Consider the following 13,115-nt stretch of genomic DNA (forward strand, 5'->3'; position numbering starts at 1 on the left):
CAGGGTGCCCTTCATTCACCGTATATGCATTCAGAGAGTGGTGGGTATGCCAGTGTTGCTCTCTGCATCTCCAAGGATCGCTCACTGATGGAAAAAGTCTCAAGAAGAAGAGAACCCAATGTATCACATAACCAGCCAAAATATCTGAGAAAGGCAGGTACAATCAAATAACAGTATAACACACACACTGGGGGAAATGAGTGCAGGGAGTTTTACTTGTCGAGGAAGCTCTGAGGCCGGGGTTATGCTTTAACCATCTAGGTATGCAATTCTGGTACTTTATGCATTTGCATGATATCATACAACAGTGTCTCCTTTTATCTCTCTTTATAGATACTGCCTTATGAGTGTGCGGGGCTGTTACACTGATTTCCATGTGGACTTTGGTGGCACCTCTGTATGGTACCACATTCTCAGAGGAGGAAAGGTAAAGCTACTTAATACAAATGTTTGTGCTGTTCTTAAAGAAGAAAGCAGAAAAACTTCACCTATTTTAAGATATTTAACCTGCAGCAATGGGGCTTAAATCACAACCATTTTCGATTTAAAAGGGTGGTCTGCACAAATCTGATATGGCAGAGCGGGATCTCTGTTTCCTGTGTTGTACTCCAAAAAAAAAGGATGTTACGAGTAAACCAGGGACAGACACTTTTTTTTTCAGTAATGGAAATAGTTTTGTTGTGGGCCGACTTGGTCAAAACAAACTTGTAACGGAAGCGTAGGCAGGACAGAACACACAAAGCTTTATTGAACTATTAAAGACACTCAATCAGGACAGTTCATGGCACTCCGCAACATGCGGCCTGTAGGGACACCCACGGTAAGCAGGCTCACAGGGACTCAACATGACCTTGGCGATGGGGTCTGACCTCAGCACAACCCCCACACAGCTTTCTAGGGACAACATCAGGCTCACGGGGACTCAACGGGACTTTGGCTGTGGAGTCTGGCCTCAGCACAGCTCCCACACAGCTTACTGGGGACAACATCAGGCTCACGGGGACTCAGTGGCACCTTGGCTGTGGGGTCTGGTCTCAACACAGCTCCCACACAGCTTACTAGGGACAACATCAGGCTCACGGGGCCTCAGCAGGACCTTGATTAGGGGGGCTGACCTCAGAACAGCTCCCACCCAGCTTTCTTAGGGACATCAGGCTCACGGGGACTCAGCAGGACCTTGACTAGGGGGGCTGACCTCAGCACAGCTCCCACCCAGCTTTCTAGGGACATCAGGCTCACGGGGACTAAGCAGGACCTTGACTAGGGGGGCTGACCTCAGCAAAGCTCTCACCCATTTTTCTAGGGACATCAAGCTCACGGGGACTCAGCAGGTAGCGATGGCTCACACGCTCAAAGGCGCAGTCCAGGTAGCTATACCCCGTGCACGCCATGGGGTGGTTCGAACAAGGGTAGTCTGAGCACACAATAGGGGCAGTTCATGACAAGGGTGGTCTGAGCGCACACTAGGGACAGTTCATGACAAGGGTGGTCTGAACGCACACTAGGGACAGTTCATGACAAGGGTGGTTTGTGCGCACACTAGGGACAGTTCATGACAAGGGTGGTCTGAACGCACACTAGGGACAGTTCATGACACGGGTGGTCTGAACACACACTAGGAACAGTTCATGACAAGGGTGGTCTGTGCGCACACTAGGGACAGTTCATGACAAGGGTGGTCTGTGCGCACACTAGGGACAGTTCATGACAAGGGTGGTCTGTGCGCACACTAGGGACAGTTAATGACAAGGGTGGTCTGTGCGCACACTAGGGACAGTTAATGACAAGGGTGGTCTGTGCACACACTAGGGACAGTTCATGACAAGGGTGGTCTGTGCGCACAGTAGGGACAGTTCATGGCTTTTAGGGACACTCACGATAGGCGTCCTGCAGATGCTCAGCAGCAGGCGGCTTCCAGGGAGGTAGGCGACTTGCGGACACTCAGCAGCAGGCAGCTTCCAGGGACAAAGCGGTCAGCAGACAGGGCGGCTTCCCAGGGCCCCAGCGATCAGCACACCGGGCGGCTTCCCAGGGGGCCCAGCGATCAGCACACTGGGCGGCTTCCCAGGGGGCCCAGCGATCAGCACACTGGGCGGCTTCCCAGGGGGCCCAGCGATCAGCACACTGGGCGGCTTCCCAGGGGGCCCAGCGATCAGCACACTGGGCGGCTTCCCAGGGGGCCCAGCGATCAGCACACTGGGCGGCTTCCCAGGGGGCCCAGCGATCAGCACACTGGGCGGCTTCCCAGGGGCCCAGCGATCAGCAGACAGGGCGGCTTCCCAGGGGCCCAGCAATCAGCAGACAGGGCGGCTTCCCAGGGGCCCAGCAATCAGCAGACAGGGCGGCTTCCCAGGGGCCCAGCAATCAGCAGACAGGGCGGCTTCCCAGGGGCCCAGCGATCAGCAGACAGGGCGGCTTCCCAGGGGCTCAGCGATCAGCAGACAGGGCGGCTTCCCAGGGGCCCAGCAATCAGCAGACAGGGCGGCTTCCCAGGGGCCCAGCAATCAGCAGACAGGGCGGCTTCCCAGGGGCCCAGCGATCAGCAGACAGGGCGGCTTCCCAGGGGCTCAGCGATCAGCAGACAGGGCGGCTTCCCAGGGGCCCAGCAATCAGCAGACGGGCGGCTTCCCAGGGACCCAGCAATCAGCCGGTAGGGACACAGCAGGCTTGCAGGGTCTTGGCTGTGCAGGGTCTGTGCCTGGGATTTTTCTGACCTTTGGGGGAGTCTCCTGAAGAGTACTCAGCAGAGATGGCTGCGGAGGCCCAGTTCCCACCCGGTCCCCCCAACGGAACAGCTGCGGCAGACAACCCTTTGCCACCCTTTGCAGGTAAGGTGCTACCTGCACCACAGGGGCATTTCCTCCCATCCTGCACAGCCCTTTGATGTAGGCTGGCAGGACGCAAAGAATCCGCAAGGGGGGAGGGAGGGGTGAAGGGACAGGCAAAGGGGGGTGGGGAAGGCACGGGCACTCCGTGACAGAATTATTAAAAAAAACTTTAATTTTAGACTTTAATTACAGACTTTTAAGTCTAGCACAATTGTGTAGGCTCCTGTCCTGTACTGAACGTGCTTACTCTGATTTCACTGCACACTGTGAGCTTCTTAGAGTGTGCATTAAATGCGTCAGGAGGCCAGGTAGAGCCTACTTAATGGCTGGAGGATGACCAGCATTATCTAGCCCTTTCCTTTTTAGCTTTACTGTCCCTAGCCTTCCCTTAGTTCTTTGGACTTTGGATCTTCATTCATGAAGGCTCAGCTTTACGTTTGGGCATTACCCAAGGAGGTTTGCATGCAAACGCAGGCTGTCTAGGAATGCCCACTGCTCCAGACTGACATCTATCCATCAAGGCATTTTGATATTTTTGTCAGTTCTCCCAAGAGAAGTGTAGCCCACTGCTTACATCGGGGTTGAGGGTTCTTCAGAGTACTGGGGCAGTTTACTGTGATATTTTAACCACTTGCCGTCCACAGGATTTACCCTCCTTCCTGACTAGGCCATTTTTTGCGATACGACTCTGCGTTACTAACAATTGCGCGGTCATGTAATGCTGTACATGAAATTTATGCCTTTTTCTTTCCCACAAATAGAGCTTTTTTTGGTGTTCTTTAATCACCTCTGCAGTTTTTATTTTTTTGTGCTATAAACAAAAAAAGACTGACAATTTTGAAAAAAAAAACATTTTTTACTTTTTTGCTATAAAATATATCTAGTAAATAAATAATCAAATTTTGTCATAAATGTACGCCAAAATGTATTCTGCTCCATGTCTTTGCTTTTTATACTAGTAATGGCGGCGATTAGTGACTTATAGCAGGACTGCAGCGGGCATTCTGACACTGGGGTGGGAACTGACTAACTGCTACTGACATCCCCAGTGACACTTAATACAGTGATCAGTGCTAATAAAAAGCACTGACACTGTACTAATGACACTGGGCAGGAAGGGGTTAACATCTGGGGTGATCAAAGGGTTAATTAACTGTGTGCGGTTTTACATAATGTGTTGTGTGTGTTTTACTAGGGAAACGTGCTGCTGAGTAATTCTCTGCTGTGCAGAGAAATACACAGCAGCATGCTATTGCTGGCAGGAGAGAGACCTGTGGTGTTAACGTGATCTTGCACAGCCCTGCTGCCCCATAGCAATACTTCTGCTATAGGGTGGACGGGAAGCGGTTAAGGATGCTATGCACAGCACCCTCCCACCAGCAGTAATCTGACAACATTGTGTAGAGAACCACAGAGGCCCAGTGATAATGTCAGTGACATCACAAGGTGTAAAATCAAGTGGAAAGTTTATTTTTCTTTTTACAAATGTCATAAATGTGTTGATTTGGGGTGGGAGGTGTTGTTGAAAAACAGAGAAGGCGGAAATGTAAGGGGATTAAATGTAAAAAAAAGTTTTTAAAAGAAGTCTCACTCAGTAACCTCTATTTCTGCATTTTAGGCACAGACTGCATAGTAGCATGCTGATAGCTTTGAAGCATAATGTGTGTGATTTGATAATGTCTTTTCTAGGTTTTCTGGCTAATACCTCCTACAGACAAAAATCTGGAAATGTATGAGAATTGGCTGTTGTCGGGGAAACAAGGCGATATTTTCCTGGGCGACAAAGTGAATGAATGCCAACGTGTGGAATTAAAACAAGGCTACACCTTTGTCATTCCTTCAGGTACCTTTTGTGCTGTTATCCCAAGGTAGCTGTGTATTTAGATAAAGATCTATTTCTCTGTGTTCCCCCTTATCTGATTGTACACTCATCAGCCACTTTATTAGGTACACCTTGCTAGTAGTGGGTTGGACCCCCTTTTGCCTTCAGAACTGCATTCATTCTTGATGGCATAGATTCAACAAGATGTTGGAAACATTCCTCAGAGATATTGGTCCATATTGACATGATAGCATCACGCAGTTGCTGCAGATTTGTTGGCTGCACATCCATGATGCCAATCTCCCATTCCACCACACCGCAAAGGTGCTGTATTGGATGGAGATCTGGTGACTGCGGAGGCCGTTGGAGTACAGTGAACTCCACTCCATTGTCCTGTTCAAGAAACCAGTTTGAGATGGTTTGAGCTTTTTGACATGGTGCATTATCCTGCTGGAAGGAGCCATCAGAAGATGGGGACACTGGAGTCATAAAGCAATGGACATGGTCAGCAACAATACTCAGGTAGGCCGTAGCGTTTAAATGATGCTCAATTGGTAATAAGGGGCCCAACGTGCCAAGAAAATATTAAGGCAGGATGGATCCATGTTTTCATGTTGTTTAGGCCAAATTCTGACCCTACCATTTGATCGTCACAGCTGAAATCAAGACTCATCAGACCAGGCAATGTTTTTCCAGTCTTCTATTGTCCAAATTTGGGGAGCCTGTGAGAATTGTAACCTGTTTCCTGTTCTTAGCTGACAGGAGTGGCACCTGGTGTGGTCTTCTGCTGCTGTAGCCAATCTGCTTCAAGATTCAACGAGTTTTGTGTTCAGATATGGTATTCTGCATACCTTGGTTGTAACGAGTGGTTACTGAGTTACTGTTGCCTTTCTATCATCTCGAACCAGTCTGTCCATTCTCGTCTGACATCAAGAAGGCATTTTCATCCACACAGCTGCCGCTCACTGGATATTTTCTCTTTTTCGGACCATTCTCTGTAAACTCTAGAGATGGTTGTGCGTGAAAATCCTAGCAGATCAGCAGTTTTTGAAATACTCGGACCATCCCATCAGGTACATACAAACAACCATGCCACCTTCAGAGTCCCTTAAATCCCCTTTCTTCCCCATTCTGATGCTCAGTTTGAATTTCAGAAAGTCATCTTCACCATGTCTAGATGCCTAAATGCATTAAGTTGCTGCCATGTGATTGGGTGATTAGCAATTTGTGTTACCAAGCAATTGAACAGGTGTACCTAATAAAGTGGCCCGTGAGTGTAAATAGAAAGTACATGCCTCATATACAGACAAGATTAAGATTTTACAGGCTCAATCTATCAATTTTTATAGCAGTGTTTACAGCCTATGTCTTATTTGTGTCCTGAAATATGCAACTGTCGCAGCCATCGTCACAGATAGCTGTTAGAAGAAACCATATGTGCAATCTGCTCGGTTCTGCTGCTCATACAAAAGTAAAGTTACCATTAAACTTTTGTGTAGAGACATGACTGGTGCACTTATGTATGAGATTCACCGAGTCCTGCAGATGTTTATCTGTATTTAAAGCATGTAAACATCTGCAGGACTCAGTGAATCCCTTACATGCTTGTCACTGGCATAAGTGCACCAGTATACAGAACAAATGTAATGTGGATAACTTTTCCACATTTCAGACTTTTGATTATGCTTTTACAGGTTGGATCCATGCAGTATACACTCCTCAAGATACTCTGGTTTTTGGAGGGAATTTTCTACATAGTTTCAACATCCCCATGCAGCTTCGGATATACAACGTTGAAGACAGAACAAGGGTGAGTAGAAGGCTTTGTCATTTCTGGGTCTGAGTTGCCATAGTAACCAATCAGATCCTTCCTCTCCGTTTTCATTTTTTTTTTTTCCATGCACTGGGATGATGGCAGTAGAATTTTATATTTGCAACAAGCAATAAACCTTCCTTAAAGGAGAAATTTTATCTTCGTACAATACAGGACACATACTGAATATTCATATTCATTAGGGTTTTTTTGTTTTTTTTGCAAGTTTCCTAAGGTGATGGACCTCTTCTGGAGAAAGCACTCTTAGCTTAAATTACCTTAGTTTATTATTTTTCTTGAAAGTTTTTCAATAAACTTTTCACTGTGCTTTGGTTTGGTGCAGCATTGGTATAACCTCGGGAAACATACCCAGAGCCCATGCCGTTGGTATGGCCTGTAATATTTATGCAAGCAATAGATCCTGCGTCGACACTCACCTCGGCATTTCGTGCAACATATGTCGTTAGTTGCTATACAGGTCCAGTGCTGCCATCCACTCCTATGTAACCCAGAACCTGAAGACCTTTTCAGAGGTATTCCCACTGTGACAGATGAAGCCTGGAATGTATATAGAGACCAGAGTCATAGACAGGTAAAGCAGGGTCAGCCTGTATCATTAATCATTACTGTAGCCCCACAATTCAGAACACTATACATTTTATTTATCAAAAAACCGAGTCTGTGTTTGGAATGCATTCATTCATTCACTGGCACCAAAATTCAACCCACTCCGAGCTTAATCTCAGGTGGATGAGATTCCTAGATTGTAAGCTCGAAAGAGTAGGGCCCTCTAACCCCTTGTGTACTGTTTGATGTTACTGTTCTGTTTCATGTATTGTCCCCCCCCATTGTACAGCGCTGAGCAAACCCTTTGGCGCTATATAAACACGATAAATAAATAAATAAATAAATGACCAGTTGCATCACACCACAGGTCATTTACTTTACCGCTACTTCTGCCTAGAGCCTTTTTTTTTATAAAACAGTTTGCCAATCTCTGGTTCACAGGTGTCCCAGACCTGTGGGTTCAATCTGTTATTTTAAATGGGTAAAAAAAAAAGTGTTAAAAACTCTACATATCACTTAAGTCAGCCAAAATTTGCCAAAGGACTGTCTGGATTTGTAAAATGCCCTGAACAATCTCTTGTCCCAGGAAACCGTTATGCCATTACCTCTAGAAGACCTGTTCAGAGGATTCTATTCAAATCTGTTCATGGTACCAAAGCCCAATGGGTATTTGTCTTATCTTGAACCTAGAATCCCTAAACAGATATTTTTAAAACTCCAAAATTTTGCATGGAATTTGCTAGGGCAGTGTTTGTCTTTCTGGCATAGGGAATACTGGGCATCTGTAGACATCCAAGATGCCTACCTGTGTATTGTCATTTATCCACCTCATCGGTGGTTCCTTTGCATTAGGATACAATAATTTATAGCTTGTTGCACTGCCATTTTTCCTATCTTCTGTTCCTAGACTAATCATAAAGTTCCTTGCACCTCTTCTTGACTTTCTAAGAACTCGGGGTATCCAGGTAACAGGTTATCTATACGACCCTCTTCTAAAGGACGCCTCTCCCTTCCAGCTTCTGCAAACATCCACAGTACAATTCCCATCCTTCAGCTTTTCAGTAGGGTGATTAACATCTTCGCCTAGAATACTTGGGCCTGATCCTAGACACAGCCCAAACAAAAGTCTTCCTCCCAGAGATAAAATTGCTCTCTGTCAGAACTCAAGGTTAGGACTGAGATTCTCCATGACATTTCTGCATCTCATATTATCCTCTTTTAAGGCTTATAAGTCTATCCCATTCACCCAATTTCATTTGAGGCCTCTCCAGCACAACTTTTTATTGGCATGGAACCATCTTGCTTCTTCTTTCAACCTACTCATGTTCCTACCCAGCCAAGCAAGGCATTTGCCCTGCCTTGACTATGGGGAAGTAATTTCTGCCATATTACTGGAAGGTGATAAAGACAGATACCAGTCTTTCAGGCTGGGGCAGAGGGTTCCAATTTTTCATCAGAGAACATGGTCATTAAAGGAAGCTAAGCTCTCCATCAACATCCTGGAGCTCAGAGAAATAAGGATGGCTCTTCTCCACTGGACCCCCCTGATACAAGGATACCCCATCAGGGTTCAAGTAGACAGTGCCATGGCTGTGGGCTACAACAACCAACAAGGGGGGATTAGGAGTCCTGCAGCCTTGAAGGAAGCAAGCCTGATCATCCCATGAATGGGAAAATGCTATCCACCGATTTCTGATGTCTACATCCCAGGAGTGGAGATTTGGAAAATGGATTACCTCAGCCTTCACCAAAGGACCAGGGGGAATGGGCCTTTCATCCCAACATTTTCAGCCTGATCTGTCAGATGTGAGGTACTCTGGACATGGATATCATATTCTTCAGATTCCACCACAAGTTACCTCTGAGGCCAGGACCACGATCATCTTGCACTGGCATTGGATGAGCTGATAATTTCCTTGACTCAGATCAAGGTAATCTATGCTTTTCCTACAGTGAAAATTTTGCCTTGACTGCTCCACAAAATAGAGCAAGAAAAGAAACTTGTGATTCTCATTGCAACAAACTGGCCCAGAAAAACCTGTTTCACATACATACTTTGACTGCTAGGAGATGACCCCTGTATTCTTCCAGCTGGCCAGACCTGCTCTCCCTGCACCCCTTGTTCCATCCTGCATCTTAGTCTTTGGGATTAATGGCATGGCTGAGTCTGTCATTCCTGCTTTGCTAAAAACAAGAAAAGCCACTAAAAACTACAATCGAACCTGGAGATCCTTCTTTGCCTGGTACACTTTAGTCCCAGAAATTATTCTGTGCCTAGCAATCTGGCCTCCCTGCAATCAGAACTTGACCAGAATTTGACCTTAAAGTGGAACTAGAGTCTCAGATATAACCTTCAGTCGGGCAGGCTCTTTATTACAGAAGAGACATGTATAGTCCCTTTTAAAGTAAAATCTACCTGCCTACCTGCAGCTCAGTTTATGTTCCGGAACAGTGCTTGTCTGTCGGGATGATAGTACTTCTTCGCTTGCATGAGAGTGAGGTCAGCCCACGCCAGCAAATCAAGGTAGGCAAAGACCGGCACCCATAGAAAGATGAAGAGAAGATGCTGGCAAGGGACCTTGGACTGTTGAAGCAGAGGTATATATTTTGTGGATTTTAGTTCTGCTTTAGGTACTCTGAAAGGACTAATTTGCGGCTTTGTGAATTATTTTCCAAAAACCTCTTGCCTTGCTCTCCCTCGTCTTTGCTCAAGGTGTTTCTCAAATCAGGCCTCCCTTACAGCACCCTGTGCTTCCTTGGGGCCTTAATCTGGTTTTCTCTGCCCTGCCAAAATCATCTCTTGAACCCATTAAGGTAATTCCCTTATATGATCTCTCCTGCAAAGTGGCTTTCTTGATTGCTCTCTGTCAAAAGTTTATCTGAACTAGGGACTATCTTCTTCACAAGGACAAAGTAGTCTTACATTCAAGACCATCCTTTCTTCTTAAGGTAGTATCCGTCTTCCACCTCATTGAAAACGTAGACCTTCCCAACTGCCTTGCTCCAAATTGAATTGCTCTTGACTGCCTGGATTTAGTCAGAGCCACCATAGACGACCTCAAAGCTACAGCCTGTGATGGGGTAGATGGACTCCACTTTTCCTCAGGACTACTCAAGGGGCATCTTGCTTTTAAAATTCACCATCGCTAGATGGATAAGAAACCATTCACAAAGCTTACGTTAAAAAGACAAACTCCTCCTGCGTGTTTTCTCTGTTGTTCCAACAGGTCAATAGTTGTTTGGACATTCCGACATCAAGTTTTTGTTACCCAGATTTGTAAGGCCACCGCCTAGTCTTCTGTTCATACCTCTTCAAAGTTCTACCATGTGGATGCCCAGTCTTTTGCCGCAAGGTTCTGGCAGCAGCATTTGGAAGTTGGGCTGTTGACTCTTGTTATTGTTGGACCTGTTAGCATGTCTGTTTGCCTACTTGTTGCCCATTCTTTTCATTTGTTGCTTGCGGATATCCCAGGGTCAATGAATATTCAGCCTGTATCCTGTATTGTATGATTAAGATAGAAAGAGCTTTGATTTACCTGTAAAATCTGTATCTTGGAGTACAGTACAGGACACCCTTCTATTTCTGTGTTACTCTGCATTGCATGCCACAAAACTGAGGACTCAGAGTGAGTTAGACTTATAGGGGGTACACCCAGGGAGCATGTCTTCAAAATCTTGCCAGTGTCCAGTTACCAGACTGTACCTTCCTATACACACGGTAAATGAAACTTCAAATACATAAAAGTAGGTGCTTCTACCTCCCAGTATTACAGTGTGGCTTTATCAGTGCTGCCTCCTCATTCACAAGATCTGTATAAGTAAACAAAAGCCAAGACAGCGGTGATACTCTGCAATCTTATGTTTATTGACAGGTAACAAATGACAGCCACAAATGTCAATTGTGGCTGTCATCTGTTACCTGCCAATAAACACAAGATTCCCGAGTATACACTGGAGTTAGTTTTTCTTTGCTTATACAGATCAACAAAACTTCAGTCTGTGTCCTGTACTGTACTCCCAAAATATGGACTTTACAGGTAAGTCAAAAATCCTTCTTTCTTGGTAAAAGTCATTATTATCAAATGTCAGATCTGTGACTGTAAGCCTCAGCACCTGGGTTAATAAACTGAAACTCTCAGTTTCAAAAAATGCTTGGGAAAAACTAAACATTTCTTTGCTGGAATATTTGCCTTAATCCAGGGCTTGCCCCAAAATAGCTCCTTTCTGCCACTAAATGCCACCAGTCTTTTGGGTTGAATGTTGGGCAATGTCATGCAAACCACTTCCTCTAAAACCATGCTGTTATGGACACATTTGTTGGCGAAGTGTCATCTGGCTGCCCTGTGTTCAGAGCACTGCATGTCAATTTTGTGAGTGTCGTTTAGTGCGAGAACCTATGCCCTTGGAAAATTGTATTCATATTGCCCTTACCAGAAGGTGAAAGTAATTTAAGTTGCATGACATTTTACATGGCAAAGCAGTATTTCAATCCTCTATCCAATTTACAATGCTTTGATTCAGAAGGCCTAGCTACTGTCTATACCAGCCTTGCACTAATGATGCCCAGTATGCTGAAACAATACTGGCTATTGATGGGTGTCTGCAAAGGCTGTATGACCCATTAGGACCTGGTGGGTGTTGTAGTCATTGACAGACTGCCGTGTCATGTAGCATTTATTCTGAAGCTATTCCTTCTGTTGTTGAAGGTTACATTTTCCTATAATCATTGTCCAAAACCACACTATTGGTACTCCAGGAGAATCCTCTTCCTGGTATTTCACATACTGACTAACAATAAATTCCTCTTTCTGATGAACACTTACATACTGAAACAGCACAGCAAAGACACTGTAAAGCTGTAATAATCCAGTGGGTGAGACTTAACCAAAATACCTTCTGTATAATAAAGCAATTTCACTTTTTTTTTTTTCAGGAGGCATTGCCAAACTCCTTTTTTTTAAAGTTTTTTTGCATACGTGAGGCCTGCATTGTAGCAACTAATAAATACACCATTTTCTACCTGTCAGGTCCCCACAAAGTTTCGCTACCCATTCTACTATGAGATGTGCTGGTATGTGTTGGAGAGATATGTCTACTGCATGACCAAACAATCACACCTCACCAAGGACTTTCAGAGGGAGTCGCTGAGTATAGGTGAGTGCCTGCTTACTTCTTGGTTATGGGTACAAATGCCAAGAAAACACATAAAACAGAAGTAATTCTGACTGTGTACTCTGCCTGGGTCAGCCAAGATTCTCTCTCTTTAAAGTGGTTCTAAAACCTTAAGGCTTTTCACCTAATTCATTATACGCATTAAGGTGAAAAACCTTCTTTTGCTGCAGCTCCCCCCCACACCTTTTTCTTACCTGAGCCCAATCTGATCTAACAATGTGCACAAGAGCAGCAGCTCTAGCAGCTGTCTCCCTTCTCATTGAGCAGATTAATAGCAGCAGAAGCATTGGCTCCCTCTGCTGTCAGTCAAATGCTGTGACATAGCAGGGCCGAGCTGCTCTCTTTGTGTCAATGGATGCAGACAGGGTGGCTTGGGAGCAAGCTCGCATGGGTGCCCCCATGGAAAGTAGCTTTCCTTGGGGGCACCCGCCGAAGAGGAGAGGCCAGGAGTGCCGGCAGGGGACCCAAGAAGAGTAGAATCAGGGCTGCTCTCTGCAGAAGCATTGCACAGAGCAGGTAAGTATAGACATGTTTGTTATTTAAAAAAATAAAACAAAAAACGAAAGTTTAATATCACTTTAAGTTGACCTCTACAGGCCAGACCTGCCTTTCTTAAGAATGAATTTAAAGTGCAGTACCTGGACTCTAGTGGACTGGACATGCAGGGGTAGCTTGACGTGTTATCTTTGGGCTCTACATTGTGGAGCTTTCCAAACCTTTGTGCGCTGGTAAAAGTTGGCTACCAAGTGCTCTCCAGGTTCAGAGCCGTGGCATTGCCTCAGGCTGCTCGGGCTAAAGAGTCAGGAGGTGTCTCATTACCTTAATCAAACGGTACAGGAGAGAGGCCTGATATTCATAAACCCTGAGTTATAGGCTGATACCTTCAGGGGACTGGACACTGGCAAGATTTTGA

At 45.6% G+C, this 13,115-nt stretch overlaps 1 protein-coding gene across 3 annotated transcripts in view; it reads left to right on the top strand.

The window, feature by feature from the left end:
• KDM2A (lysine demethylase 2A) overlaps positions 1-13,115 on the top strand; it is a 168,880-nt gene that overhangs the window by 63,347 nt on the left and 92,418 nt on the right. For all 3 annotated transcript variants that reach the window (XM_089683714.1, XM_089683711.1, XM_089683712.1), the window contains 4 exons: positions 334-427; positions 4,518-4,671; positions 6,345-6,460; positions 12,058-12,184. In XM_089683714.1, coding sequence (XP_089539840.1) covers positions 334-427; positions 4,518-4,671; positions 6,345-6,460; positions 12,058-12,184 — 491 coding nt within the window. The remainder of the gene's footprint in view (positions 1-333; positions 428-4,517; positions 4,672-6,344; positions 6,461-12,057; positions 12,185-13,115) is intronic.

The sequence above is a fragment of the Staurois parvus genome, unplaced genomic scaffold, assembly GCF_062004578.1.
Source record: "Staurois parvus isolate SC_StPar_1 unplaced genomic scaffold, SC_StPar_1.0 ptg000320l, whole genome shotgun sequence".
NCBI classification, from domain to species: Eukaryota; Metazoa; Chordata; class Amphibia; order Anura; family Ranidae; genus Staurois; species Staurois parvus.